We start from the raw sequence: 26,337 nt of genomic DNA on the forward strand, positions 1-26,337 counted from the left end.
GTGATATTCCTTTTCTCAGAGAGCTGAGGGAAAACTCTCATATAACAAGACCAAACTCTCTCCATACCAGGACTGACAACTTTCATTACGACAGAGTGATGAAAATTCTTTCTGCAGTTACAGCTTGTATAGTTAACCTCTTCCATGATTTTTAGACTGCTAGCGGATCCTTAAATTTTCTTTAGCCTGAGACAAAACAGGCAATATGCCCATTCAACATGTGAGCAGCTGAACGGCAAGGTCTACATGAAGATATTCAGGAAAGAAAAAGAAAAGATAAACCCTTACTGCTAATCCAGTGGGAAACCGTGAACTTATCTGGCCTGTTAAAATACATTACTATATAATTCATGAAATAGTAAGAAGAATAAGCTTGATAGATTGCTCTGCACACGATAAAACTGCATCTGTGTAGACTGAAACAAATTCATATTAAACCAGTGATATCATAGGTCAAGTTAACTAATTTTTAAATCAATGAGTCTACCTATACAAAAAAATTTAGCTTTGGTCTTTATAAATCAAGGAGTTCTAGCTATGAGCTTATTAATATAAAATCAATCCAACAATCTTGAAAATATTAATTTATTCAGACCAAGCAGGTACATCACAGATCATTGTCTTCACTCTCACTACTATGATTAGTAAGAATTTTTAGTTTGTTTCCTAATAGCATAATGAAAAAAAAGAGAAAAAAAAAGGCATTGCATCTGAACATATCTGTTGCAACAGGCACGCTCCAAATTCCTGGAATGATCAGGACACCTGTTGAAGCACACTGCAACTTCCATCTAGGCACTGTGCTCAGCTTTCCATTCCATGCAAATGAGGACAGAAGAGACTGTGGTGTGTGCTTCAGTCTCCCTCTTACTTTTGTGCACTTCCTGAGTGGGAACTGTAACTTCCAATGGGCAGTCTTGCCTTCTGCAGATTAGTGTAACCTGTAATGGCTAGATTCACTTCACAAGTACCCATGTGCTACTTTATAATTAAACTTCACATTCAGGTGAAGTTTTTAGCTGCCATCTACCACCACTGACATGCACATTGCAAAGACACTAAAATTTCCATCAGTAACCATGACCAGCCCAATGAATACGGTCAAACAGCAAAGCCCAACCTAATGTATACCCATATCCTTTGTTGACTCAAGCTTCAGAAAGAAACGCATATTACCCAAGATTTTTCTCATACTCTTACTGGATCAGGCTTCATAAACACACAGACATAGGCAACTTCTTCAGAGCTAGCCACACACTTGCAAATATCAGCAATGATATCCAGTGAGTCCACCTCAAACATATTCCTAATGAAGATAAGCAGATCCAGCTGGCTTGCTTTCAAGGTCAAGAATTCAGATTTCTTACATATCTGTAGCCTCAAGTATATAGGCACCAGGAAATAAAATGTGATTTTTTTGTATTCTGCTATTTTACTCTGTAAAGAAGATAATATTACATTACAATGTATATGTCTATTAAGACAAGGGTGGGAAGAATGAAGGGAACATGACATAGTAAAGAAGTCAACTTCAAGTCTGATGACTAGATGGTTATGAAATAATGTAACAGCATTGGCAGGCAGAAATAAGAAATACAAGCAACACAGCTCAAGGATTGGGATACTCATGCTAGGCCCCTGGAGAGCTACATTCTCCCATGATGAAGAGTAAGTAGTGACAAGCAGAATTTCATATTACATGGGACAACCAGCAACACTTCACCAAGGGCACGTCTTGGAAGACTAACTCAGTGGCCTTGTAAGCCACTGAGTGGCTGTGGAGTGACTGCATCAGTGGACAAGGGAAGAGCTACGGATGTCATCTAGATTTCTGCAAGGCCTTTGACATGGTCCCCACAATATCTCTGAATTGTAGAGACTGGGATTTGATGTGTGGACTGTTTGGAGAATGACGAATTGGTTGGACAGTCACATCCAGAGGGGAGTGGTCAACTCCTCAATGTCCAGATGGAAATCAATGGCAAGTGGTGTCCCATTTGGGATCAGTGTTATTTAATTAATTAATGACATAGATGAAGGGATTGAGTGCACCCTCAGCACATTTGCAGATGACACTAAGCTGAGTGGTGCAGTTGACATACCTGAAGGACAGGATGTCATCCACCTCATGAGATGCTGCACCTGGGTCAGGGCAATGCTCACTATCAAAACAGGCTGGGAAGGAATTGAGAGCAGCCCTGACAAGAAGTCTTTGAGAATACTGATGGATAAAAAGTTGGAGATCAGCCGACAATGTATGCTCACATCCCAGAAAGTCAGTCATATCCTGGGCTACATCTAAAGAAGCTTGGCTAGCAGATCAAGAGAAGCGATTCTGCCCATCAGCTCTCATGAAAAAGCCCCCACCCTGATTACTGCATCCAACTCCAGGGCCCCAACACAAGAAAGATGTGGACCTGCTGGAATAGGTGCAAAGGAAGGCCACAAAAACAACCAGAGAACTGGGGCATCTCTCCTGAGAATTAGGGTTTTCAGCCCAAAAAAGAGAAGGCTCCCAGAGGAGCTTACTCCAGCCTTCTAGCCAGTGGGCCTGTAAGAAAAATGGGTACAGACTTTTTATCAGGACCTGTTGTGACAGGACAAGGGGTAATGGTTTTAAATAAAAGAAGTTAGATTTGCACTAGACTTTACAATAATGGCGGTGAAACACTGGAATAGGTTGCCCAGAGAGGTGGTAGATGACCCGTCCCTGGAAACATTCAAGGCCAGGTCAGATGGGAATATCAGGAATATGAAGACATTGTATATGAGAGACACTGTAGGGTCATTATATTGATTTGGAGAAGCATCTAGCTGCACTAAAAGATTAAAACCAAAAAGCTGAACTGATTTGCATACTTGAAATCACCCACTGAATTTGGGCTAAATCTAAAATCATGATCCATAGCCAATACTTTACACAACACATTCTAAAATCATGGTCCATAGCGAATACTTTTCACAACACATTCCATGTCAAAAGACAAGGAAAATTCACCATGCCTGATAGTCCCAGCACTTTGTTTATACTACATTTTTCATGGATTAGCAAGTGGCTTTAAAAAGCTCGAATTGTAAAAGAAAGTTGAAAAAGAAGCAATGATCTGGGAATGAGACAGAACAGTAATATTTTTAATATAAAGCTGTCAGGAATGATCAAATTAGAACTTCATGTGTCACTGTAGAAAGAGCTAACGTCCACACTCAAACACCAAATATTCCCAATAATAATAAGTTGACAACATGAAGAAAGTATGCTTGCAGTCAGATCAAAAATATGCCTGTGGAAAACTCCTGAACTCCCTCCCCTCAGATTTGCTATACTCCATCATGAGAAGCGAGTGCTTCCTTCTAATGAACTCTAAGCATATCAAAACATGAGAACTGAAAGAAATCCTCTATGTGAATCTAATGCTTACTGGCACCCTCAGAGCCTAAGGAGGACTGCTCCAAGAAGATCCAGCATACCCTCTCCGCCTCTGACTCTTCTGTCAATACTGGTATTTATTTACTACAATATTGGCCCAATGAAAAAGTATATTTAGCATGCCTGCTCAGAAAGCTCTCCCTTACATATGCACACAAGTCAATCCTTCCCCTAAAACACTTCTTTCTCTCACCACCCTCAAATTAATTCTAGTCTACACTTTTCTATGTATTTGAAGCCATTCCTTTAGATTCAAGTAGGTGAGAAATTTCAAGATGTAATATAATAATCTCAGATCCTACCTAAATATGCTTTGCTGGAAAAGCTTCCATATTAGCCCAGAGAAATAAATGCTATGCATATGTTGTCGAAGGAAGAAAACCAGAAAGATCATCTAGGCAGATATTGAAGGACAGATGTTGATTGAAACAGACCTTGTACATGGGAGGGAACAAAGGCCCCAGAAAGAACAACTGAATGCAAGATAGGAAAAAAAACAAACCAAAACCTTTAGATATTACTCTCTCCATGAAGAAAGAAGATTTCAAATTTGTAACAGATTCACCTGCATACAAATTCTAAAACTGGAACAAGACAACTTTGCCACACAGAGGGCTTGGTTCAGCTGAACAGAGCAGAGCAACAAAATTTTGGCTGAAAGATCTGTACCACTTTTACCACTGCTCCGCTCCCGAGTCCGTTCTTTCCCAACTCCTGCTTTCTAGTCTCTAACTCTAGTCTATAGCATTTCTTTTTACAACAGTAACCATCCCTACAAACTCTAGTAGAGTCTCTTTTCTCTTATCAACTGGAGTTAATCTCTGAGCTTAACTCACACACGTGCTGTTGGCAGAGCTGCTCAAGCCGGCAGCTAGCAGCTTGAGCTAGCTCAAGCCATCTGCCTGTACCTCCACAAACTGAAGAAGACTCAAGTGCACACCCTCAGTTATCCACAGGAGAGGTTCAACCTCTCCTTTTCTTCCTAGCAGTTCAATTGGACCCATATTTGATCTATTTGTGGCAATCAGGCTAAGGAAAACTGCAACTTCACCCTTGGCTGCTTAGTTACAAACTTCTAAAAGAATGTAATACACAGTTCAGACTGTTTATTCACAGTTCAGTGTATCTGCCACATCTTCTGTGGCTGGCCCAACTGTTACTAAGGCATCGTTTCATTAGGAAAAAAAAAAAAATAAAAGAAAAGAGACAGTGCTTCTTGAATTTTGTTTTAACATTTTTCAATCTATATTGCTAGGGAACCTTCTGTACTCGCACCATTTTAGCACTTTAAAAACTTCCCTTCTGCAACCCACTACCTAGCAATGACAAAATAAAACCTATTTTTCTTCTTTCAGACAGAATGATTTCACAGCTATGATGTAGGCTTGCTCTCTCAGAGGGGTTAAGAATAATTCATCAGCAGAGCACTTAGCCTCACTGCCCTAAAATATAAGGGGAAAAGACTTTGACTTAAATTCTGGCTCTTCACAATGCATTATTATTACCTCAGAGCCCACACATTACACTTATTATTTATTCATTATTACTGCTTATATTTTCCAGGGGTAGTAAAAGGATTATTTTCCTAGACATAGACTTGTAAATTTCTTGGGCCTGAGTTACAAATGAGTTGTTGAGATTCAGAGTTGTTGTGTGTGTGTGTAGTTTCTATTATCTTTAATAAGATTTCTGGAAAGGAACAACATTACTAAGAGTTAATTTTATTTTTGAGAAAAAAAAAAAAAAAATTCAATTTAAATAGCATTTAAATAACATGCTCTCCTTGCTAATATTTGTAGGAAAATTATAATAAGTTGAAGTACTTGCTGAGAAATTCTAGAAAACTGATGTTCCATATTTGACAAGCACATATGATGTGTCTTTAAGACAGAATTTACCACATTCTGGAGAGTTAATGAAGAGTTTAAGTGAGAACACTAGATAACATGTGGAAAGTAAAAGAAAGAGGAAAACAGAGAAATATTAGAAAATTTTCAGAAGAGAGGTAACAGCTTTTAAGTTAAACAATATCTTCCTATTTCTTTCCCCCATCTTCTTAGGAAAAAGGGCTTTTTTTACTCTGTGTGAAACATATGACCCAATTTAGGGATTAAGTATAGGTGCGGTTAACATGAGCATTAGATTGTTTAGGTTAATGTGATAACTGCTGTGCTCTAATGAAGCCACATGATTTTGTTCACAAAAGTTTTGCAAACTCTGATTTATAATCTTGTTTTGTATGGTAGGAAAAGAAAAGTACAAAACAAAACTCCTCGGAACTACAATTACCTCCAAACATGAATCTTCCATGCACAGGAAGCAGAAAGGCTACTCTGGAGCTGCTTCAAACTTAGTTCATTTCAGAAAAGAGATTTAAAACAACCTTGTATAATTTTATCTGATCATATTGTTTATTTTCTATGTGCTCTTGTTATTTGCTAAAAAAATTTCAGTACTGAGATTTACACCTTTGGTCTGTGATGGGCATGAAAAATGGAAGTACCTGTCTGGTCACTGACAGCCACAGAAGTAGAAACAGGAAGGAGGAAGACTGCCATACAAAGCCAAACTGTGCAGGATCCAATGTACTTCATCTCCCCCTGGTCACATGTGAACAAACAGCTATAAATCTGAAACAAAAAATAAGTATATTCAGAACAATCTTGTATTATTCTTCTCACTGCACCTTGTCAGAATACTACAAACAAGAACTTCTTAACTGTGAAGAGGAAATTGCTAGTCACATACAAGTGTATAATTTATCCATTTAAAGTGCTACAAAAAAGACTTATGCCAGTTTGGAAATAAATGATAAATATACTCCTTTTTAGTTCTTTATTAATATATTCAGAAGTAACACCTTAGAAATACTAACTTGGAGATATTTATTGTAAAGGCATTGAATGTTCATTTCATTGGTAATTACTAATTTTCTTTTATACTTCTCCCGAAATTATTTTTCAATATATTAGCTAAACTGTTTGGTGTAACAACACTTACAATGACTGCTGAAGTAGTCCTCAAATGGAACAAAGGCAACATGCAATTGTTTGAGTTTAACCACAAAGGAAACCAAAATGCGATGTTTCTCCACCTTGCAAAGTGCCTAGAGCAGCCTATATTGAATTTCTAGGTTAAATCTCACAGAAGTACAGGCTTCAACAACACAAACTGGTACTGTCATTAGAAGACAAAAGCTTCTTTCCAAGCCAACTGCGATGTATAAACACACATTAATTTAATGAAACACAGAAAATGTCTAATATTTTTCTAGTCACATCGTCTGTAAGAAAAGGAAATCACATACAATTTTTATAATTATTTTCGCAAGGCACCTTATTCATCATCTAAACTATTCTGTCACGTACTGATAGCAACTACATTATGATTAACTTTTCTAGCCTTCCCACCAGCAGCAAAGCGAATACATGTTCAAACAAATTATCATTTAATTTTCTGCACCTGCTTTACAAGCAGGCATGGGGAATTCAGTAGAGCTGCCGCTCCGGAGCTCTGCTTTTCTGAAGGGCTCTGATCACCAATACCGCCACCCCTTCGCTGCCACCGCACCTCCAGGCTTGGGTCCTCTCCCGCCGGCTGCTCCAGGAGGCTCCGCTCCCTCGCACAACCGGCGCACCGGAGCCTACGGGGCGCCCGTGGAGCGACCCGAGCCCTCGGCAGCACAGACTCTAACCCGCCGGTGCCGGCAGCCTCGTTTCCCTTGGATCGAGCCGCGTTTGCCGGAGGGAGGGTACAACACTCCGGGCGGGAAGGCAAGCGGGCAGCTCTCCGGCGCGGCTGGGCTGGCGCCCGGGCAGCGCCCCCGCCCCGCTGCCGGAGCCGCTCTCCAGTTCCCGGCTCCGCGCCTCGCCCCCAGCCCCCGCCCCGGGCTCCCTCCGCCGTGCCCGCCCCGTCTCTCCGGCCCCTGCCTGCGGCGCCGGGAGCCGGGGGAGCCCGGTGAGCAAGCGAGGGGTAGGCGCCCGCCGCCGCTTCCTCCGCAGCCCCGGGGCGGAGCGGGGCCAGGAGCCCGCCCGGGCCGGCGGCGCCTGCGAGCGGGGCAGCCCCGGTGCCGCGGGGCGCTGCGGCGGCACCTGCGCCGGGCCAGCAGGTGAGGGGCCGCCGCGGGCCGGGGACGGCGATCGGCCCCATCGGGCCGGGACTCGGCCCGCGGCATCCCCGGGCTCTGCCCGAGAGCCGCGGCCGGCGCGGTGCCCCCTCCCCGCAGGGCACTGCCCGCCCGTGCCGCTGCTCGCTCACCAGCGCGCTCCCACCAACTGCGTGCAGGCCACCCGGCACGCGTGCTAATTACAAGGTAGGTTTTTAAATGTAAATATATGCACAATCAGCATAGTGGCAATTCGCAACAGTTTAATCAGTTTTGTAAATCACTGCTCATTTAGCAGGGCTGCTTTTATTTGCATATCTTAGCATACACCTATAGTCACCCACTAGCATATACAACGTATTTACACAATCATAATAGAATACTATAGCACAGGGTGATTGCAGTACGTTAAAAACTTATGGTATACATAATGTTTATATAAGACATCATTAATATTAGCAATGATAAACTGAAATGACAGTTTTGGAACTCAAAACCAAAAACCCCTGAACAAAAACAAGCTAGGAATAGTGTAGTGTGTGTGAGTGTGCACACATAATATGTTTAGATAGTTGACTACAAATAGTGAGTGGCTTACCTTTAATTTTTTTATTGGTGTGTTCCCCAGAAGCACTGAAAATGCCTATACAAAGCTGCTGTAGTGCCGAGGAGTTGCTGGAGTGAGTCTCCAAAGAGTGATAGAGGGGGATGCAGCTCTGTCCTTATTAGTCTCACAGTGTGACCCTCCCACTCAGCGCAGAATACTCTGCAAGAAAGAACAAACAGCCACCCAGACACAGATTTTACATAATTACATGTGTACATCCCAAGTCAGGTAACAATGTAAGAAACGTTTGGGGTTTTTTTCTCCTTCCTACCTCTCTAAAAGCACCCTCTCAACAGTTCCATAAATTAGACAGCCATGGTGTGAATACATGAATGAAACAGTATCTGGTTTCTAGCTGTGAAGAACCAATTATGTACGTTATTATAGTGGCAGAAACTAGCTTTTATCTTTTAAATGTGAACATACTTTAATTTTATATACTTTTATATACTTCATCATAAATTTAAAAATCAGCCATGCAAGCAACCAAGAGAGTACACCTATTTATGGCACTGATGCTGTAATGCACAGTGAATTACAGAAATTTGTTTTGCCTTTTAAAATCTATTGTTTACAAACCTGAATGTTCTTGCACTTGTAATGTCATCTGTCTGTGATGAAATGGTGAGACTGAGAGCTGCCACTGGCTCTTAGCTTTTTTGCCAAACTGTACTTTTGCACAATTTGCCAAACTGCACCTTTGTCAGGTTCTCCAAGTGTGCTTGTGGCAGTTTTCTGTATTGCACTTTAAAGATGTGAACCAGATAGGACAGAGAGAAGTAAACCAACTATACAGATATACAGAAACAGATATACAGAAGACAGAGAGAAGAGCTTGCGTATTTAATATCTATATTTATTTATTTATATCCAAGACATATTTTACCTTTTTCTAGTTGAATTATTCTGACGGGCGAAAAAAAGGAAGGTGGTCATATGAAAATTTATCAGCTTAACATCAGTTTAGCCAATTGGTCTTCAGATCAGAAAATATATAGGGTAAACTTTCTTCTACCCCTGCTCCCATACCCCAAATCCTCCCACCCACTCAGCAGATTTTGTTTCCTCAGTGTTTCCTCATTTCAATCAAGATAACTAGCCAGGATAGCCAACAAATCACATGGAAAGACATGATTATCTTCCTGGTTTGAATTTCAAAACAGTTGTTGTTCTTCCCAACTTAGAATCACGAGAGAAAGATGAAATTGCAGCTTATGTACACATCTGCTGGGGTGTTTTATTCCACGGCTTTGCCACAGGCTTGTGGTGTAACTTTAGGCAAGTCACACTTCTTGCTTGCTCATTCTGAAAATTATAGAAAGTAAAGCTGTCTTACCTCTCAGGGTGAGGTGCAAGAGCCCAATCCCACAGCTGACAAATCATTGGAGCATTCTTCTTCTCCTTCAGACTGTTCATTTGATAAAGGCCTCAATGTTGAGCCCTAATTCTGTGTTTCAGAGTTGTTTCCTCAGTTGAAAGACCCTTTGTAAAAGCTCTGCCCATAATAAAAGTCATCATCTTCTTTTTTTTTTTAATTTGAGAAGAACTGCATTTCACATTGCTCTTTTAAGGTACAAAATTCTAATTTTTTTTTACTTCATTTTACATGTCCTAAATACCTGGATTCATCTACTTTACATGAATATAAACAGTCTTGTTAATTTCAATCAAATATAAGCTCTGAAGTAGCTAAGCATTTTAATTGCATAAGAGTTTGCACAAGTTTATCCTTTAAAGAAATATTTCTGCCACTTAAAATTTCAATAATGCTTCAAGGTCCAGACCCAAATACAGTCTTCATTTCCTGTGAAGCAAGGATGTTGCTTCCCTTGCAAAATACTGACACTACAAATATATAAATATACAATATAAAAAACACTTCACATCTGCATGAAAGCAGTAAGTAGAAGAATTAGAAATTGCTACAACCTTCCCTAACACATGCACTTCCTGTACTCTGGGCCAGATCTTCAACTAAACAGGATTATTCCAGTTCACATAAATCAAAGGAATTACAGGGATTTATACTAGTTGAGGAGCACCACATTAGCGACTGGCATCATATGTATTTATTGACAACACTGTTCACATTATTAAAAACAATTTGAATGACTAGTGACATGAAAATTGGGAAAAAGAAAAACCTTATTGTTTAAAAACCTCTGTCATGACCTCCAAAAACCAGTTTCTCTCTGCCTTCCATAATATAGGAAGCAAAGCCACAACTGGTGACCCATCTGTTGTTCCCAGTAACAACTTAGGAATCCCAAACACTTCCTCACCTGCAGTTACTGATGCACTCCAGAGAAAACATCTATACATTGTCTTATCTGCTTTAAGTCTGGGAAGTACTGGAAAAACTGATAAACTGGAGCAGCAGCAGCCAATGGATGATATCCCATCTTGTCTTTGCAGCAACATATTTTTCCAGCTATCTCAGAGTTTAGCTGAAGCACACAGAAGACAGAATTAGACCTGGATCCAGGAAAGAGTCAAGGAAAATACACCAAGAAACAGAACGTAGAGAAATTTAGGTTTGAAGCCATACTTAGCACAGACATGCAGAGAACGTTCCATCTCCTGTGCCAAGGCGAAACTGCTCCACTGAACAGCTTTTACTACAGCTGCAGTTGCAGGCAAGATGCAGAGGGAAAAGGTGAGAGAATCAGGGGGCTAAAGCACTGACTTTTTTTTTTGTAGAAAACTTTTCTTTATTGCTAACACTCACCCTTTGTTTCTTTTTTTGTCACGATTAGATATCCAAATCAGCCAAGTTGCATAATTCGCTCTCTGTGTGGTGTTAACACATTTGTCTCCATCTTGTTAGACCCACGTTTTAAACTGTTGCTTACAACAACGCATATGCAGGAATGAAGCTGTAAACTTGGACAAAACTCTTTAAAAGCAGCAGTGTCCTATTTGAAAAAAGTTTTGTAAAAGGAGATTAATTCGAAACGCCCCTTACCACGCAATTTCTCGCTGAATGTAATGCTCAGTATTTCTGTTCTGTTGAGTAAGCCCTTATGTGGCATTGTTCCTTGCCAGATGATCCTTTCTGCCCTCTGCAAGATTTGCCGGTCACGACAACTGCATTCCACTGAAGCAATTAAAATATAAATGCTTTTAAATACATGGTGAACTGTGATGAACTTAGACAAAACAGGTGGAATCCCTGCCCTAGGGAAGTTACTGGAAATTTTAACATTGATGTAAATGGAGCAAAAATGTCACTCAAATGAGGGCACTTTGGCAAAAACTACATAAAAAGGGAATTATTTATATGCATGTGCACACATACTAAGCACTCCTAAGCAGCAAAGCCAACAGAAAAGCTGGATGTCACTTCGTTTCTGCTATGGGAGACAAAAAGAAAAAACCCAACTGCTACTTCTACTGCATAGTTAAGCAGCACTCAGATTTTCAGTAGAGGGGCCAAAATAACTCAAGAAAAAATACAGACAGAATATTTATCATCATAGTTTTGTGGTATTTGTTGTCTTAGCTCAGGCATTTTCTCTACTCTTTGACACTTTACAATGTGTCCTAAAATAACCAATGTGTAGTAAATGTAATGGTACAGCAACCAAAAAAAAAAAAAGAAAAAAGAAAGAAAAAGGTACATTCTTTATCTTGAATTCCAATGCCACTGGTAAACCCAATCTCAAAAAAATAATAATTCACAGTGTTTAGAGTTAAAATCAATGTTGTAATATATTGCTTATATTTGCCAGTTGCAAACATGCCAAAATCTTTATCATATGCTTTGAACAGTATTCATTGTTATTCCAGAAAAATACATTTCTCAGTATATACTACTCTTTAAAGTGTTAGTTCAAAAATTCGAAAGCTAAGTTATTCAAACCTGAATAACTTCTGGATTTGTAGAATTCAGTAAAACATCAGTCCAGGCTTAGAGAAACAATGCTAAGATTAATAGCATTAAAATGTTCCTTATCTAGTGAAAGGCACACTTTCCTTTTTCTGCCTAAGGATAAATACATATATATATATATATATATATATATATATATATATAGGTTTGTATGTATATATATCTATATAGATATATATATAGATATAGCCATACCCTAAACAGCTTGCCACAACTTCTATTGTTTCATGAACCAAAGACATACACAATAAAAAAAAAAATTAAAGTTCACCACAGTTCTTCTTCCTCTTCTTGCCTTCAAATGCATTCTGCCCTACCTGTAAAGCAGAAAATACATGCATTTTGGTGGCTTTTGTATTGCACAAGAAAAAAGTTGCCAAACATCTGATTTAGGAAGAGAAGAGCTGAAAAGTGACTTTCCAAAACAAGTCAAAGCACATCATCTGGCTTGTTTTAGATTGAAGTATCCATAAGTCTTTAAAGTCATTATACATAATGAAAAGGTCATAGCCAGGTTTTAGGCAGCTTTGCTGGGAAATATAGCTGTTTGCCCAATATTTCTATATGAATATGGTAAAATCCTACACACAGTCTTAAAGCATCTATAAATTAGTAAAATGTGTTAATTTAAAATTTATATAATGCAAATATTAGGAGAAGGAAGGTGAAGAGCAAAAAAAAAGGTATCAGCAAAGTTTAAGATCCTACAAATAGACTAGGCTGTATGAGACCTGCAGGCTTAATGGGCACCATTATTTCAGCTCAGAGAATTCTCTGTGCCTGTTTTCTTTTAACTTCAACAAGAAGAAGCATAAATTTTAAATTGTAACAAATATGCCTAAGAGTTCTTAAGCCTCAGTATTAGCTAGTGTCTCCTACTGTTGTGTCCTTTCTAGCCAGCTAATTTGCCCAAATAGTATTTACAAATGGAATACCACTATAATAAATAATCCATTTTTTAGGTCCAGTTATAAAGAGTTTCATATTTTCAGAAAGTAACTTCTTTAAATTTGCATATGCCATACCAACTGATATATAGTGACCATCAGTTTTATCAGCATAGTAGCTACTATTATATTCACCCATCCAGGATTCTGAGTTCATGCAGAGCTATTTACTATTATGCTATTTCAGTGCTGTCAAGCAACATAAAAGTGAAATATTAAAATGACAAGTATTTTATTTACATTTATTGCTGAATAAATAGGCACAATAATCTAAAAAGTCATAATAAGTGCATATTTAATCTGTATCTCTGCATTCACATACTTTTTTTGCCTTGCATCTAGGAGTAATGTTCTCAGGATTTAACCATTATACTTTTAAGAAAGTAGTTTTGTAGATTTATGTAAGCTTGATGTGTAAGCCTAGAGCTATCTAGTTATGGTCTCTGATGTAAAAGAACCCTGAATTCAATAGTGTCTAAAAGACTGCAGCTAGAAGTAAGAATGAAGTACATGCAAAAAGAGAAAGAAAGATCTGGCTGTCACATGCCCTCTGAACCAGCCTACTGACCTATAGATATTGCAAGTCAACATCCTGTATCACCCTGTGTATTTATGTATTTTTGGGAGCTGAGGATTTCAGCACTAATGGAAGATGACAGTCCAAAGTCCTATCAGACCATGTTTGCATGACTATTTGTGTGTTTATGCACTGTGATTCAAATAAATTTTCCTGTTTACTAGGGAGCTACCTCCTAGAAAGGCCACTATTTAAATAAATGGAAGGTTCTTAAAACAAATGTAGCCATGTAATGTATCAAGAGGACCATTTGCCTCAATCTCTAAATTGTTTCTTTTTGGCATGTCAAAACTGGTTTGTACACAATGGGGAAATTTAATTTTGGAGTAAGGCCAAGTGATTTAGCATGAACATGCCATTTTGATGAAGCCTGGAGTTGCTACAGACTGCTTTGGTTTCTTCCCTTTCCTGGTAAGGGGAATCCAGATAAATTTTATTAGTAAATTTAGCCATTGACTAATTGTGTTGGAACCAATTATTAATGCTGGAACCAACTATGTTCAAACAGTTTAGACTGGCGTCCTGCAACTGTGTAGTGAGATTATATTTTTACATGACAAACATTTTCACACCCTGACCTCCTAGGGTAAGCACATGATAGGAAGGAAAGGAAGGAAAGGAAAGGAAAGGAAAGGAAAGGAAAGGAAAGGAAAGGAAAGGAAAGGAAAGGAAAGGAAAGGAAAGGAAAGGAAAGGAAAGGAAAGGAAAGGAAAGGAAAGGAAAGGAAAGGAAAGGAAAGGAAAGGAAAGGAAAGGAAAGGAAAGGAAAGGAAAGGAAAGGAAAGGAAAGGAAAGGAAAGGAAGGAGGGATCACCAGTCCTGGCTCCAGTGTTGATCCAGCTGATGCGCCAAGACTTTGTGGAGATGCTTTTTTGTTGCCCTTGTAGCTCTAGAGTTAAGTTTCTTTCTTTCTAAGTAAACCAATTCGCATGTGCAATTCATTCTTCTAAACCTTTCTGGAAATGGGTTGGAGGGCTTCAGGGATCTTGGGTGGTTTTGATCCTCCCTTACAGTCCATGCCAGCTTCTTCACCTCGTTGCAGTGCCAGTGCTGTCCTGCACTGTATGTATCTGCAGGAGCTGAAACAAGGACATTTTCCCCAGAAAATGTCACCTCACCTCTATATGCCCCACTCCCCCTTCTCCAGCCACATCTTGTTCTTTCTCACAGTGTATTATTTCCAACAATCCTGGGTTGGCCCCACCCCTATCAGTGCATGAGACATACACATCAGCTCTTTATCTACTGGTCTTCTACACAGGGAAGACACATTTCACAAAGAAACATCTTTTTTTTTTGGTAATAAAATTGTGTTTGTCCTTTTTTTTTTTTAGTATGAATAATCATAGCTTGACATGCTTTCAAACCTATTTGTGAAGAAGTAATTCTGGTTTGTGTGTTTAAAAGGTTAGATCTGATAAAAAAAAAAAAAAAAGAACTCACAAACTGTTCTAGGGCTGAATTGCTCAAAGATTCATCCGTGACATTGTGCTTATTTCTCCTATTTCAATATTATTCCACTTCCCAGGACTTAGAATAGAGGTTACTTCTTTAAGGAACTGTTAATAAGTTACACATACTTCACTGGTCTTTAGAGAACTTCAAGAGATGATTTGGCATCTGGAGAATAAAATTAGAAAAAAAAATAGGTTAAAACAGAATACACTAAGCCTGATGGCAGGAGTGGGAAAAAAAAAACAACAAATCAAACAAACAAAAACCAAAAAAAACCCTAACCACAGAAGGCCTGTAAGAAGAAGAATACATAACTAAAAATGAGGCACACATTACTGTTATACAGGGTTTATAATTCCCACAGAATTATTTCTTGCAATCAGATCCTGTGTTTGACTGCCAAATTAGACTAGCCTGGTTCCAAATGACAAATCTGGCAAGCCTCCTTCAGAGTCCTCCCTAGCACTGAGCTTTGCTACATAAATCAGTGGGAATCTGAGTGTATCCCATGTCTGCCTGGGGTACACCACAGCAAACCTCTGGAGAAGCGTTACTCGTGCACAAAGAAAGAAGCTGTCTACATCCAAGCACACTTCTGAATTACAGCAAGACAAAGGATTACACACACACATTCACTTGATTTTCTGTGCTCCTGTGGTGCGAAGACCACAGAGTTAATAAACCAAAAGTAGTTTAATGACAAGTTTAAATCCAGCTTTAAGCATTATCAGTTACTTCAGGCCAAGGGAATTGTAGAAGTGCTTCTGTCTACACATGTAAACAAACAGCAAGTGGGCTGAAACCTGAATGCAAGTCATGTGAGGCACCTGAGATGTCCAAACTAAAGGTGTAATTTCCCTTGGAAAATACAGATTTGGGGTTAATTGTTCTTTATAAGTGCCTCTCTTGATTTTAGAGTGACAGTGTTCTTAAATTCAACATGACACCTTAGTTTCTGAACTGAATCTGGGTGTGATTAAAAGTTTTATAGAATCTGTGGACTTTCAAGCAGTTTAAATAAACTTTATGACCAGCACAGCTTTTAGATATCTTTAGATAAGGTAGTCTTATGTACTTAGAAATATTTATACTCTTTTTATGGCTGAAAGTTAACTACAAAAATGAGCTACACTACTGCAACACATTTTTATAATTATGTAAATTTTTCACAAAGTAAATTGGACTGATACTAATAATATGAGTCAAATTCTATGTACAGAGGACTTAAATGAATATTCCACAGAAGATGTGGTTAAATAAGAATTTTCAGTTACATCTACATAAAGGCCTTCCATTTACTTCTGGAGCATATCTCCTCAAGAGTTTCATTAACACAAACTTACCTTGGCCTATAGCAAAGGTGTGCATATCCTTTTTAAATCTAACTTTATTATCTAGGCTACGATAAAAAAATAAGTAGTATTTTCACTGGAGGACTTCCACTCCTGTAATTTTATCAGAGTATTAAAGATTAAAATTTGTAAAAGAGCATTCTCCACTTGCATTTTAGATCCAGGCAGTACTGAGAGGTAGTCATAACTGCTCAGATCCCTATCTTCCTATAATTTCTCATGTCAGAAGTTTATTCAGACGACTTAAATACTACTCAGTCTATGTCACTGCCATCACTTTGAGCTCAAAAACTGTTCCATCAAACTCCCCAGTCCTGTGCCTTGCCAGCATGATGACAGCTGTCTCTAGACTGGAGAGACGAGGCAAGGAAAACCATACAAGGAAATGGGGCAGAAGGCAGGATGACATTTAGCACATGGGAGGCTATCACTGCTCACCTATGTAAACTAAGATATCTAAAATATAAAGCATCTAATAATTTAGTGATTTCCTATTCTATCTTTGAATTATTTACCATTATGAGAGTCAGGAGCTGAGGCCATAAGAGAAAAAGGAACAGAAGTGAAAATTAAGATACTAGGGTATCCTTTGATATAGGGTAGCCAAATGGGTTAGGCTAGATTCCTTCTCATCTCTTTGTTAATGAAACACAAGCTAATCTTGATGCAATCAGATTCATTCAACCTCTTTCAGCATATAAAACTATGTAAGACAGTTCTTTTTAAAGATATTATCAATTTCAGAGTCCTGTAAGTTTTTCTGTTTATCAGTAAATGGAGACAAGAGTGAAGCATCATTATATGGTTCATTCCAGATGTGTAAGTGGGCCTGGACAAAAAAACCACTATAAACCAGACTCAATTAAGGATTGGATTTCACTTTTCTGATGTAGCCAAGGGGTATGCTTTTGATGCCTTAAGAAATATTTAATCCATAATTAAGCCATAATTATGCAGAATCATACTTTCCCCATCTTCCCCTATATTTCAGCTTCTTTTCTCTGAAGTTAAAATAGGCATTAAAATGTCTTCATAACTTTGACAGTTGAGAAGTGCATTTGACAATGATTTACAGAAAACCTACCAGCATTAAGAACGAGAACACCACAAGTCAGGAAAAAATTAAAATAGAAGAAATACCCTTTGCTATTAAAATAGCACAATGAGAAACCCCCCAAAAATAGCTTCATCAACTTAATTTCTGCTTAAATAACACTTAAAAAATGTTAACATGGTTAATTTAAAAAATTAGAAATATTTTTAAACATATTAAAAAATCCTTATGTAGAAATAAATTTCTGTCATTCCTTTTCTTACTGTTTTTCCTGAAATAAAATTTCTCCCACAGTACTGATCCCAGTTCCATTAATGACCTTGCCTTCTGCTGTGAGATTTGCTTATTTAGCACATGGTTGTTCTCTCCTGTGCTGCTTGTAGGATGCCACTGCTATATATCTCCACTCTAGGATCTCACTGGAAAGAATGAGCAAAAGAGAACTAGAAAGTCAGTGCAAATAAAACACCTCTGTTTTCCTACTGAGCATGGGAAGTTTGGTAAGTTTTTTTTTTTTTTTTTAGAGTGAAATTTTGAATTCACTAAGTCAGTGTATGCTTTGGCATAAACTTAATTTGGGCCAGAATGTCACACCTGCCTTCTATGACCTCCCCTTAGCAGCTATTGCTGTGAGTTAGGAATGTTGGAGACTTCAGTGAAACCAGGATTTCACTCTAAACAGAAAATATGACCAATGCTTCCTGTCATCCTTGGAGAGAGCACAATTAATAAATAAATATACCAGAAAGAGACTGCTTGCTTGGATTATGATATGCCTTTATCTGTTAAATAGTCTTCTGGTATGAGAAGTCTTATTTCTATGTACAAACTTAGGCCATTCTCAACTCTTTCTGAATAACAAAGAAGGATTGAGGAGCTTTTGTTTAATTTTGTCTGTTTTTTGCTACAAAGCACTGTGGTTTTGTGGTAGGTGGGTTTTTTGGTTGGTTGGTTTGAGTCTTTTTCTGGAACCATTCCTGCTCATTGACATCAATTAGCAAGCAGAATGCTTGGACAGTGGAAGCTAACACAATAGCAGTTACACAATCAATACCATATAAAGCCGTAACACAGCTACACTACTGCTACTTACCATTTCTTTCTGTGAAATCCCAACTTTTTTTAGGCCATCCCAGTGTGTGTGAAGCTATTGTTACCTCCCTTAAAAAGTTTCAACTTTCCAAAATGCTGTATGCTGCTCAGTAAGGTTAACCCTGCAGTATTTGCTCCCACAAATAAAACATTATATTTGATTTCACTGTATCACTTTTTTCCTGGACAATCTTAACTGCCCTACAAAAATGGACATATCATTATTTCCTACTCAATCATTTTCACATCAACAGCAAGCTGTTCACAATGTTTTCTAGCTGGGGAAAGCAAAACCTTGCACTCAATGTAATGATATTTATCTCACAGTAATGTGATAGTTTTGCAGCAAGCCAGCTGAGCAAGCTCCAAATTTTAAGGAAATGTTCTAACTACATGTGAGAACATTATTTTTCTGATAACTGGAAAACTGGATTGGGAAAAGTAGGATTGAAACAAATTTTGAAGTTGCTTAGCAATGCCTCATCTAACTTGTAACTGCTTATTTTTCAAAAATATTTGATTAGTCATTACTATCAAGTAGGATAGTATGCTACTAACATTCAGAGCTGCTTTCTCTCATACAAAAATGTGCACTGAGACCTTGCTTGCAGACCTGCTTTACTTACAAAACCAGTCCAATTTTAGTGGCAGGCACATGAATACTCTCAAAAAGCAGTATAGATCTATCTAGAGAACCCCATTGTTCAGGAGAAAATAGCTAGTAACAACAAAAATGAATGCTTTAGAAATTATTTAGAAGTTAAATTATTTATTATTAAATTATTATTAAATTATTTATTTAGAAATCCATGCTTTGGATGTCAGGTGTGTTTAAAGAAAGTGCTCATATTTTCAACACATTGGTGTAGTGTATTATTAGTTTGAATGATGCCAAAAGTCAACACAACTAAAACCCAAATGGAATAAAACCTGATAACATCTGCAATGGCTAGGACTTCAAATGTGATCAACATGAAACCACACATGAGCAAAGATGATGGTGAATATATTAACAATCATAATACAAATACTTACACTTTGGAAAATGCTTTAAATCAACCTGTAGAATGCTAGAAAATATCACACTCTGAGTATGCTACTTAAAAGAGCACAAAAATACAAATGCACTAATTTATGAAAGACCAACAAGTCTTTCTATGACATAACTTAAAAGTGTAAGTTATGTCATAGAAAACAAGGCAAAACATACATACCTTCTAGATGACATTTACATTGTAACATTGTAGAGTTTTTCACAATGGAGACTGTGCACAAACATGGCCAAGCTGAACTACTGTAACAAACCAACTGAAAACTAACTGATTACACCAGGTAAGGCAGGGAGAAATTTAAGCATTATCTTCAACAGAATGACTTTACCAGTGTAAGAGTACTGGTATGAAGTGCTACAAAAATAGTAATAAGCAGTAGGTAATGAAGCAAGTCAGGGCTTGAAAGCCTCCAAAGAGGGAGGCTAGATCTCTGCAGACATCCTGCTCCTCTGTCTGACTGTCCTCATGGTGAAGAGATTTCTCTTCATATCCAGTTGGAACTTCTCTCATTTCCACTTGTGCCCAGCTGGCATCCTCCTGTCATGTACTTTCGAATCATTCAGCTTCATTTTTCACAATGACCTTGCCCTTTGTGTAGGTTGCTGTTAGGTGTCTTGAAGTCTTTTCTGTGCCAATCAGAGACCACTCCCACACCAAAAATTACCCTCCTGTAATAGCAAGTATGCTGACACAGGAAGCAAACCGTGTCTTCTTTGCAGACTGTACTTGCTTTACATCTTTTAAGCAGCCAACATGGAAAAACTAGGAAAACGTTAGCCACGTAAAATGATGGTAAGAAAATTTGGCTACCAATACATCTGAGTACGTATTTTCAACTCTTCTTCCTACCAGATTCCCACCAGAGTTTTTCTTCTAGTGACTAAAAACATGCTAAAAACATGTGCGATATTTTGATGTCCTTTGTTTCTACAGAATGTACAGCCTGTGCACGTGGTTCTTTCAGGCACTGCTCTTTCCTCTGTTTAAAACTTTGGAGACATTGTAGCAAACAGTTCCTTTAAATAGAGCAAAATTTCTGGTAGACTTGATTAATTTGGTGACTATAAGAAAGGAAATAATAACCCAATGAAAAACAGAAGTGGAAAGGTTTTTAATATCAAAGCAAATATACACACAAAATAAATACAAGCACATAATCATTTAAGTGAATACCTGCCATGCATCATTTCACAAAAAATATGTATATCTCTAGTATTTTGCACTGAAAAATACTATCTGTATCACTTTTTTTTTTGTGCCAAAAAAAAAATGGGGACAGAATCCGGCAAATTAACTGAACACTTCCGTGACAAAACAAAATAGTTGCTGGAATAAGGGAGGGAGAACAGTCACTGAGATCTGTCAATACAGAGAAGAGATACAGAATTGTACAAACTCCTATTACTGTGTCTGTCATGCAATAAATAAGAGACCAACAGAGACTGGAAGGTGAAGGTGAAAAGATCAACAGGACCATATTTATTATGATTTTCTATCTGTTCTTGAATTACCAAGTTCATCAGAGTACATGATGAAAATGCTGTGGGCACAAATGTTGGAAAGAGCGTTTTAGGTAAGTTGGTCATACATTAATAGAAAATAATTCTTTCTTGAATATATAGTGAAGAAATAGCAGAGTTTAGGTAAGCTCTAGCTGTGCATATCTACAGAAATGGAAATTTTTATGATGGCACTGAATCATAGACTTGAATGCTTTGGAAAGCAATGGTGCCATCAATAGTGACAGAGCTTGACAAAAAAAGCAAGATTTGGAACAATCCATTTCAGTCTTGAAAAATTGGATTTAAAATTGATATATAGTTATCTTTAAAAAGATAAATAATTCATGTATTACACACCAAGTCCCGAAGTTCTTGCTATGCTAAAACTTCTGCGGAAATGCGAGATTTCTCCAAGTAACGCTTACGGGGTTTGGCTCCTGAGAGCTTTGGCAATTGGAGACCTGCACTGCGGGCGCCCTCTGGTGGACGAGCACGGAAGATGCCCCGACTCGCCAAGCAAGGCTTCTGCCACTTAAACGGGATTCTTACACCTGAAATCGCAGTGCTTCGTAATTCTAAATTGATTTAAAATTATTTATTTGAATCACCGATTAAAAAATTGTGAGTTTCGATATCACTCTTCTTCTATTAATATCATCTGTTTCCCTTACATCCTTCAATTCAACTGCAACCCAAAGAGGAAAGCAGTTCGCCTGGAGGAAATAATGAAACAGGAAGAGCACCTTAAACTAAATCCTTGTCAAAAACATAGAAGAAAAAGTATTACTGTAACATTCATCCATCTCTGCTGTTTCCTTTACCGGGTACAGGGAACATTAAGTCTTAGTGGTAGCTTGAAGCCTTAGCATTCCTTTGGATCTTGTGGAATAAACATTATACAAGCCAAAACTTTCAATATTGAATCAAGACTCTGAGATTGCTCCTCACTATGTACATACACATGCCTGACTCTGCACAGCTGATTTAGAATCATAGAATGGTTTAGGAGTGAAGGGACCTTAGAGGTCATCTAGCTCCCATCATCCTGCCATGGACAGGGACACCTTGCACTAGATCAGGTTGCTCAAAGCTCCATCCAACCTGGTCTTGAACACTGCCAGCATTGTGGCATCCACAGCTTCTCTGGGAAATCTTTTCCAGTGCCAGAATCAGTTATTTTGACTCCATTTATTTAAAGTTTTTGTCTCAGGTTGCAGGCCTATACAGAGCAGTGGTTTTTTGCATCCATATTCACTGAAAACTAACAGATAAATGATCCACATCATTACAGAGCATACATTTTAGATAGGACAGAAATGGCAGAAAGTAGAATAATTTGCTCTTCTGTGAAGTCAAAATTACAGAGGTATCTACTACTATGCCACTACTGATCAAAAAGGTCTTAATGATAAATCTTCACAGTCAGCAGCTATAATCCCATGCCATTCTTCTTCTCTAGGATATTTCTTTGTGCTACTGCCCTACTATCCAATTCCTGGTGCAATTGCACCAGGATAATGATTTCCTTTGCATTGTCCAAGAAATTATCTTCTATCTAAATACAGTTGATGTGTCAGTGGCAGGTGTGTTCAGGTTAGAAATTGCTCTCGGCACATTTGTTGTCCAACCTCATGCTCAAAACAGGGTCACAATGAATCCAGACCAGGTTGCTCAAGGTTTTATCAGTAAAATTTTATAAACCTTCAAGAATAAATGTTGCAAATCCTATCTGGGCTATTTGCTCCTCTGGTTAATTATCCTTACACTTTTTTTTCCCATATATTCAGTCAGATCCTCCTATTTTAATGTATGTCCTCTGCCACTTCCCCTACTGTGCTCCACTGACTCCATTGTCTGGCCAGCCTCCCTGCCAGCCTGCTATTCAGGTCCCACAGCTGTTTGTTCTGTGGGCTGAACAAGCCCAGTTTCCTCCCCTCTCCACACAAAACAAGTACTACACAGTCCAACACCCTGATGACCCTCCCCTGAACCCACTCCAGTTTATCAGTCTGTTTCTTGAACTGAGAAAATTAGATTCATCAAATGTCTCTTTAAATATGGAAGCATTTAAGCCTACTTTTTTCCCTGTTTTGAAATAACAGGCAACTTCTTGTGTTCCTGGGTATGGGCTTAACGCTTATTTTGAGAGATGAGGCTCACCTGTTTGTACTGTTCATTATAAAAATAACCTCTTCTATGCTGCTAGACAGCCCTTGATGCCCAGGATTCTTTATGCAGTCCATATGTTGGGTGTAAATAATGTAGATGGCTTTGAATCAGTCTTCTGAGCCAGAAGAAACTCACCTTTATCATGAAGATTACCATCTAACTCCATCAAATTGACAAACCCCAGCCTTTGCTGATGTCCTGGAACAGGCATACAGAGCTGAACTATCTGAGAGATAGTACATGAAATGACTGAAAGACCGTACAGCTTCCTATAATGACATTTTAGTGCCAACAGCAAACCCTTTGGAAAACAGGGAAAGCTTAGCAATCTTCCCTTGCAAATCCTGTCCATTCTGGCACTCCCCTGCTTAGGGGCCTTCTGAGCTGGAGGCTGCTTCTCTGTACTAGTGCTTAATACTGCTTGACAGACCTCTCATCCATGAATTTCTCTATTAAATTTTAACACATGCATACTTAGTATTCAAATCATCCTATGTTAAGAGTATCTTTTGGTTTAAATTTTATGAAGTACTCTCTTTTTAAGACTACTGCTTGTTGATTTATTTTGTGCCCATTTTCTTTTGATAGGAGTATGGTTAATTGTTCTTTATTCCCTGTTCTTTGTGCCAGTCTGAACCTTTAAAATTTTATCACTTCTCCTTGAGCAGCATCTTTTCCAATATGGTGATTCCAAATTACTTACTTTTTTCTTTGCCCAAGAAGGTACTTCTCACTTTGCTCACACTTGTGATCCCCAGAACCATCAAAAATTCTGTGTAACATTTTGACACTGACATGAAAGCAGCTCACTGCCCATGGAGCATAATGACAATTACACCATGCCCTTCCCAGCAGTATCAGTACTTAGCTAAACCTAGTGGCAGCTTTTTCATTAAATTCAGGGGGTCAGAATTTAATCTATTGTTTTGCTTTTATTTTCCATTGTGTTCCTTTGGTGCATCCTGGGAAGATCTCCAAATATTTTCCTTCCAAGTTTATGCCTTGGTTGCAGTTTTCCCATGTGCAAAAGACTAGCAGTATCTTTAATAATTTCAGACAAAAATGCAGAAAACAGTACTTTAGATGTCCTAATATGATGAAGTAGTCAGTTCATTGTTTGATTAGTGCCATGATAAAAACACTGTGGTATTCTTTTTTTTTTTTCCTCTGAAAACTGCAGGCTAAAAGTTTCAAGGGAAAACAACATTCACACTCATTTTTGTTGTGGGAATGTTCACACACTTGTGTAGTGGAAATTCACATTACTATTGTTCTTAACACTTCATGCAGAAATATAATTTACATTCAGAAAAGCTTTTAATTATTGAGTTCAGAAAAAAAAAATTGAAAGCCTTGAAGGATTCAATTGTTTTTACAGCCCTTCTTAAAGAAAATAACCTACACTGTCAATGTCCTGGAGAAATTAATCACCTCTTCTTCCTTCAGACTACTATTTTAAAATTCTGGTTTTGTTCAAGTAAACAAACCAAGGAACCAAGAATAAAAAAAAAGAACCTCCATAAACATTACCATGCAGTTGTTAGTAATGCATGAAAAGAAAACCACTCTAAATTTTTCCATTGATTAATTCTAAATTTCTGACTCAACTTCTTATTTTTATTTGCATGTTGTGACCTTTAGAAGGATGACCTCTGTTCCAAAATAAATAAAAACTTAAAGAAGAAACTCTTTTACCCTTCTTCAGTATTACCACAACAAGAAAATACACATGCATCTTAGTGCACAGATTAGCTATTCCTCTCCACCTTGTGACAGTTCTGTGCTTTCATTAAGAGTTTACAAGTCCCAAACTATGACAGCTTTTTCTTTACATGTTAGAAAGTCACAAGTTTTAGGGACTGAGCTTTGCAATTTTAAGTACTTCAACTAATATATATATTGATTATACAAAGTTATAAAAGTTATTTATATAAATTATTTCACTGAATTTATTATAAAACTGTTGTTGAGAAGGACATGCTAAATAGACACAAAAAGCAAACTGATAGCACAGAAAGCCTACCTTTAGGCTCCAAAAATGGTGACTCAGCCTTTGACTTGGGCTACCCAAAAAACAGTGAGCCAGTGCTGATGTGTACGCTGGGGAGACTACCACTTTATGTCTACCCACTTCATGTATTTTTTCCCTCAGTTCCACCAAATATTGAGAAAACTTTATTCCCAAACCAATGGAACCATTTATTTTCCTCATCATGACATTATTACTTCTTTTGAAAACTGTTTTATTCCCTATTCTTACCCAAAAAAGAATTGAGCTAATTTAGACCAAGTAAAAGTCAAACTGAAATTTTCTTAAGGTTCATAAAACCTTGTCCCTATTTTAATGTAAATGTTGAGTCACTGATACATCAGTATAAACTACTGATATTGAAAAAGGTTTAAAGGGAAAATGAGGTTTCTCTTAGAGAAAAAGAATGATAGACTGCACTAAATCCAAGCACTCTGAAAACATAGGCATGACTGAGGATCCTGAAACACGGTAAAATTTTAGGATAAGGAAATAATACAAGCAGCAAAGATGTGAAAATGGCATCATGTTGTTCTTTCTATATTAAACTAGCGACAAATGACATCCAAGTTTGTGGGCACAGCAGAAAATCAAACTCACAGAGTGAAAATTAATTATTAATGGCATTTATGAAGAAACCTAAAGCTATGCTACTGGTTAAGTAAGACTAAGTAAGCACTGAAATACAGTGATGGAAGAGAGATGCATGATACACCAGTCTTAGAAATCTAGCTTGGTCTGCAGCAGTGGTAAATGAACTACAGCATCACATCAAACAAAAGACATTTCAAGAAGTTACAGTCAATTTTATTCACAGAAGTTGAAGCACTTAAAAGAAAGTTGTTACTATTCTCAACGGTTAATTGCGCATAGTTGGAGAGTACTAGGTCCAATGTGTTCTGTGCCATCAGGTTTACAGGTTTTACTGGATTCAGCCACATAATATAAAGAATAATTACAACTTCAGGTATAAGAGTATGACATGTTTTGTCAAATATTGCTAAACCAGTTTCACTATCTTCTCTTTTAACATGAGGAAAAAAAAATAAAACAAGTAGAATTAATAAGGGAGTTTTAA

At 37.9% G+C, this 26,337-nt stretch overlaps 1 protein-coding gene across 1 annotated transcript in view; it reads right to left on the reverse strand.

Annotated features, from left to right (window-relative positions):
* Positions 1-26,337, reverse strand: part of COL19A1 (collagen type XIX alpha 1 chain) — a 194,809-nt gene that overhangs the window by 165,069 nt on the left and 3,403 nt on the right. The window contains exons 2-4 of the mRNA XM_053937526.1: positions 23,366-23,456; positions 21,487-21,636; positions 6,973-7,728 (exon numbers count right to left, since the gene is read on the reverse strand). Coding sequence (XP_053793501.1) covers positions 6,973-7,728; positions 21,487-21,636; positions 23,366-23,456 — 997 coding nt within the window. The remainder of the gene's footprint in view (positions 1-6,972; positions 7,729-21,486; positions 21,637-23,365; positions 23,457-26,337) is intronic.

Source organism: Vidua chalybeata, chromosome 3 (assembly GCF_026979565.1).
Source record: "Vidua chalybeata isolate OUT-0048 chromosome 3, bVidCha1 merged haplotype, whole genome shotgun sequence".
In the NCBI taxonomy this organism is placed as follows: Eukaryota; Metazoa; Chordata; class Aves; order Passeriformes; family Viduidae; genus Vidua; species Vidua chalybeata.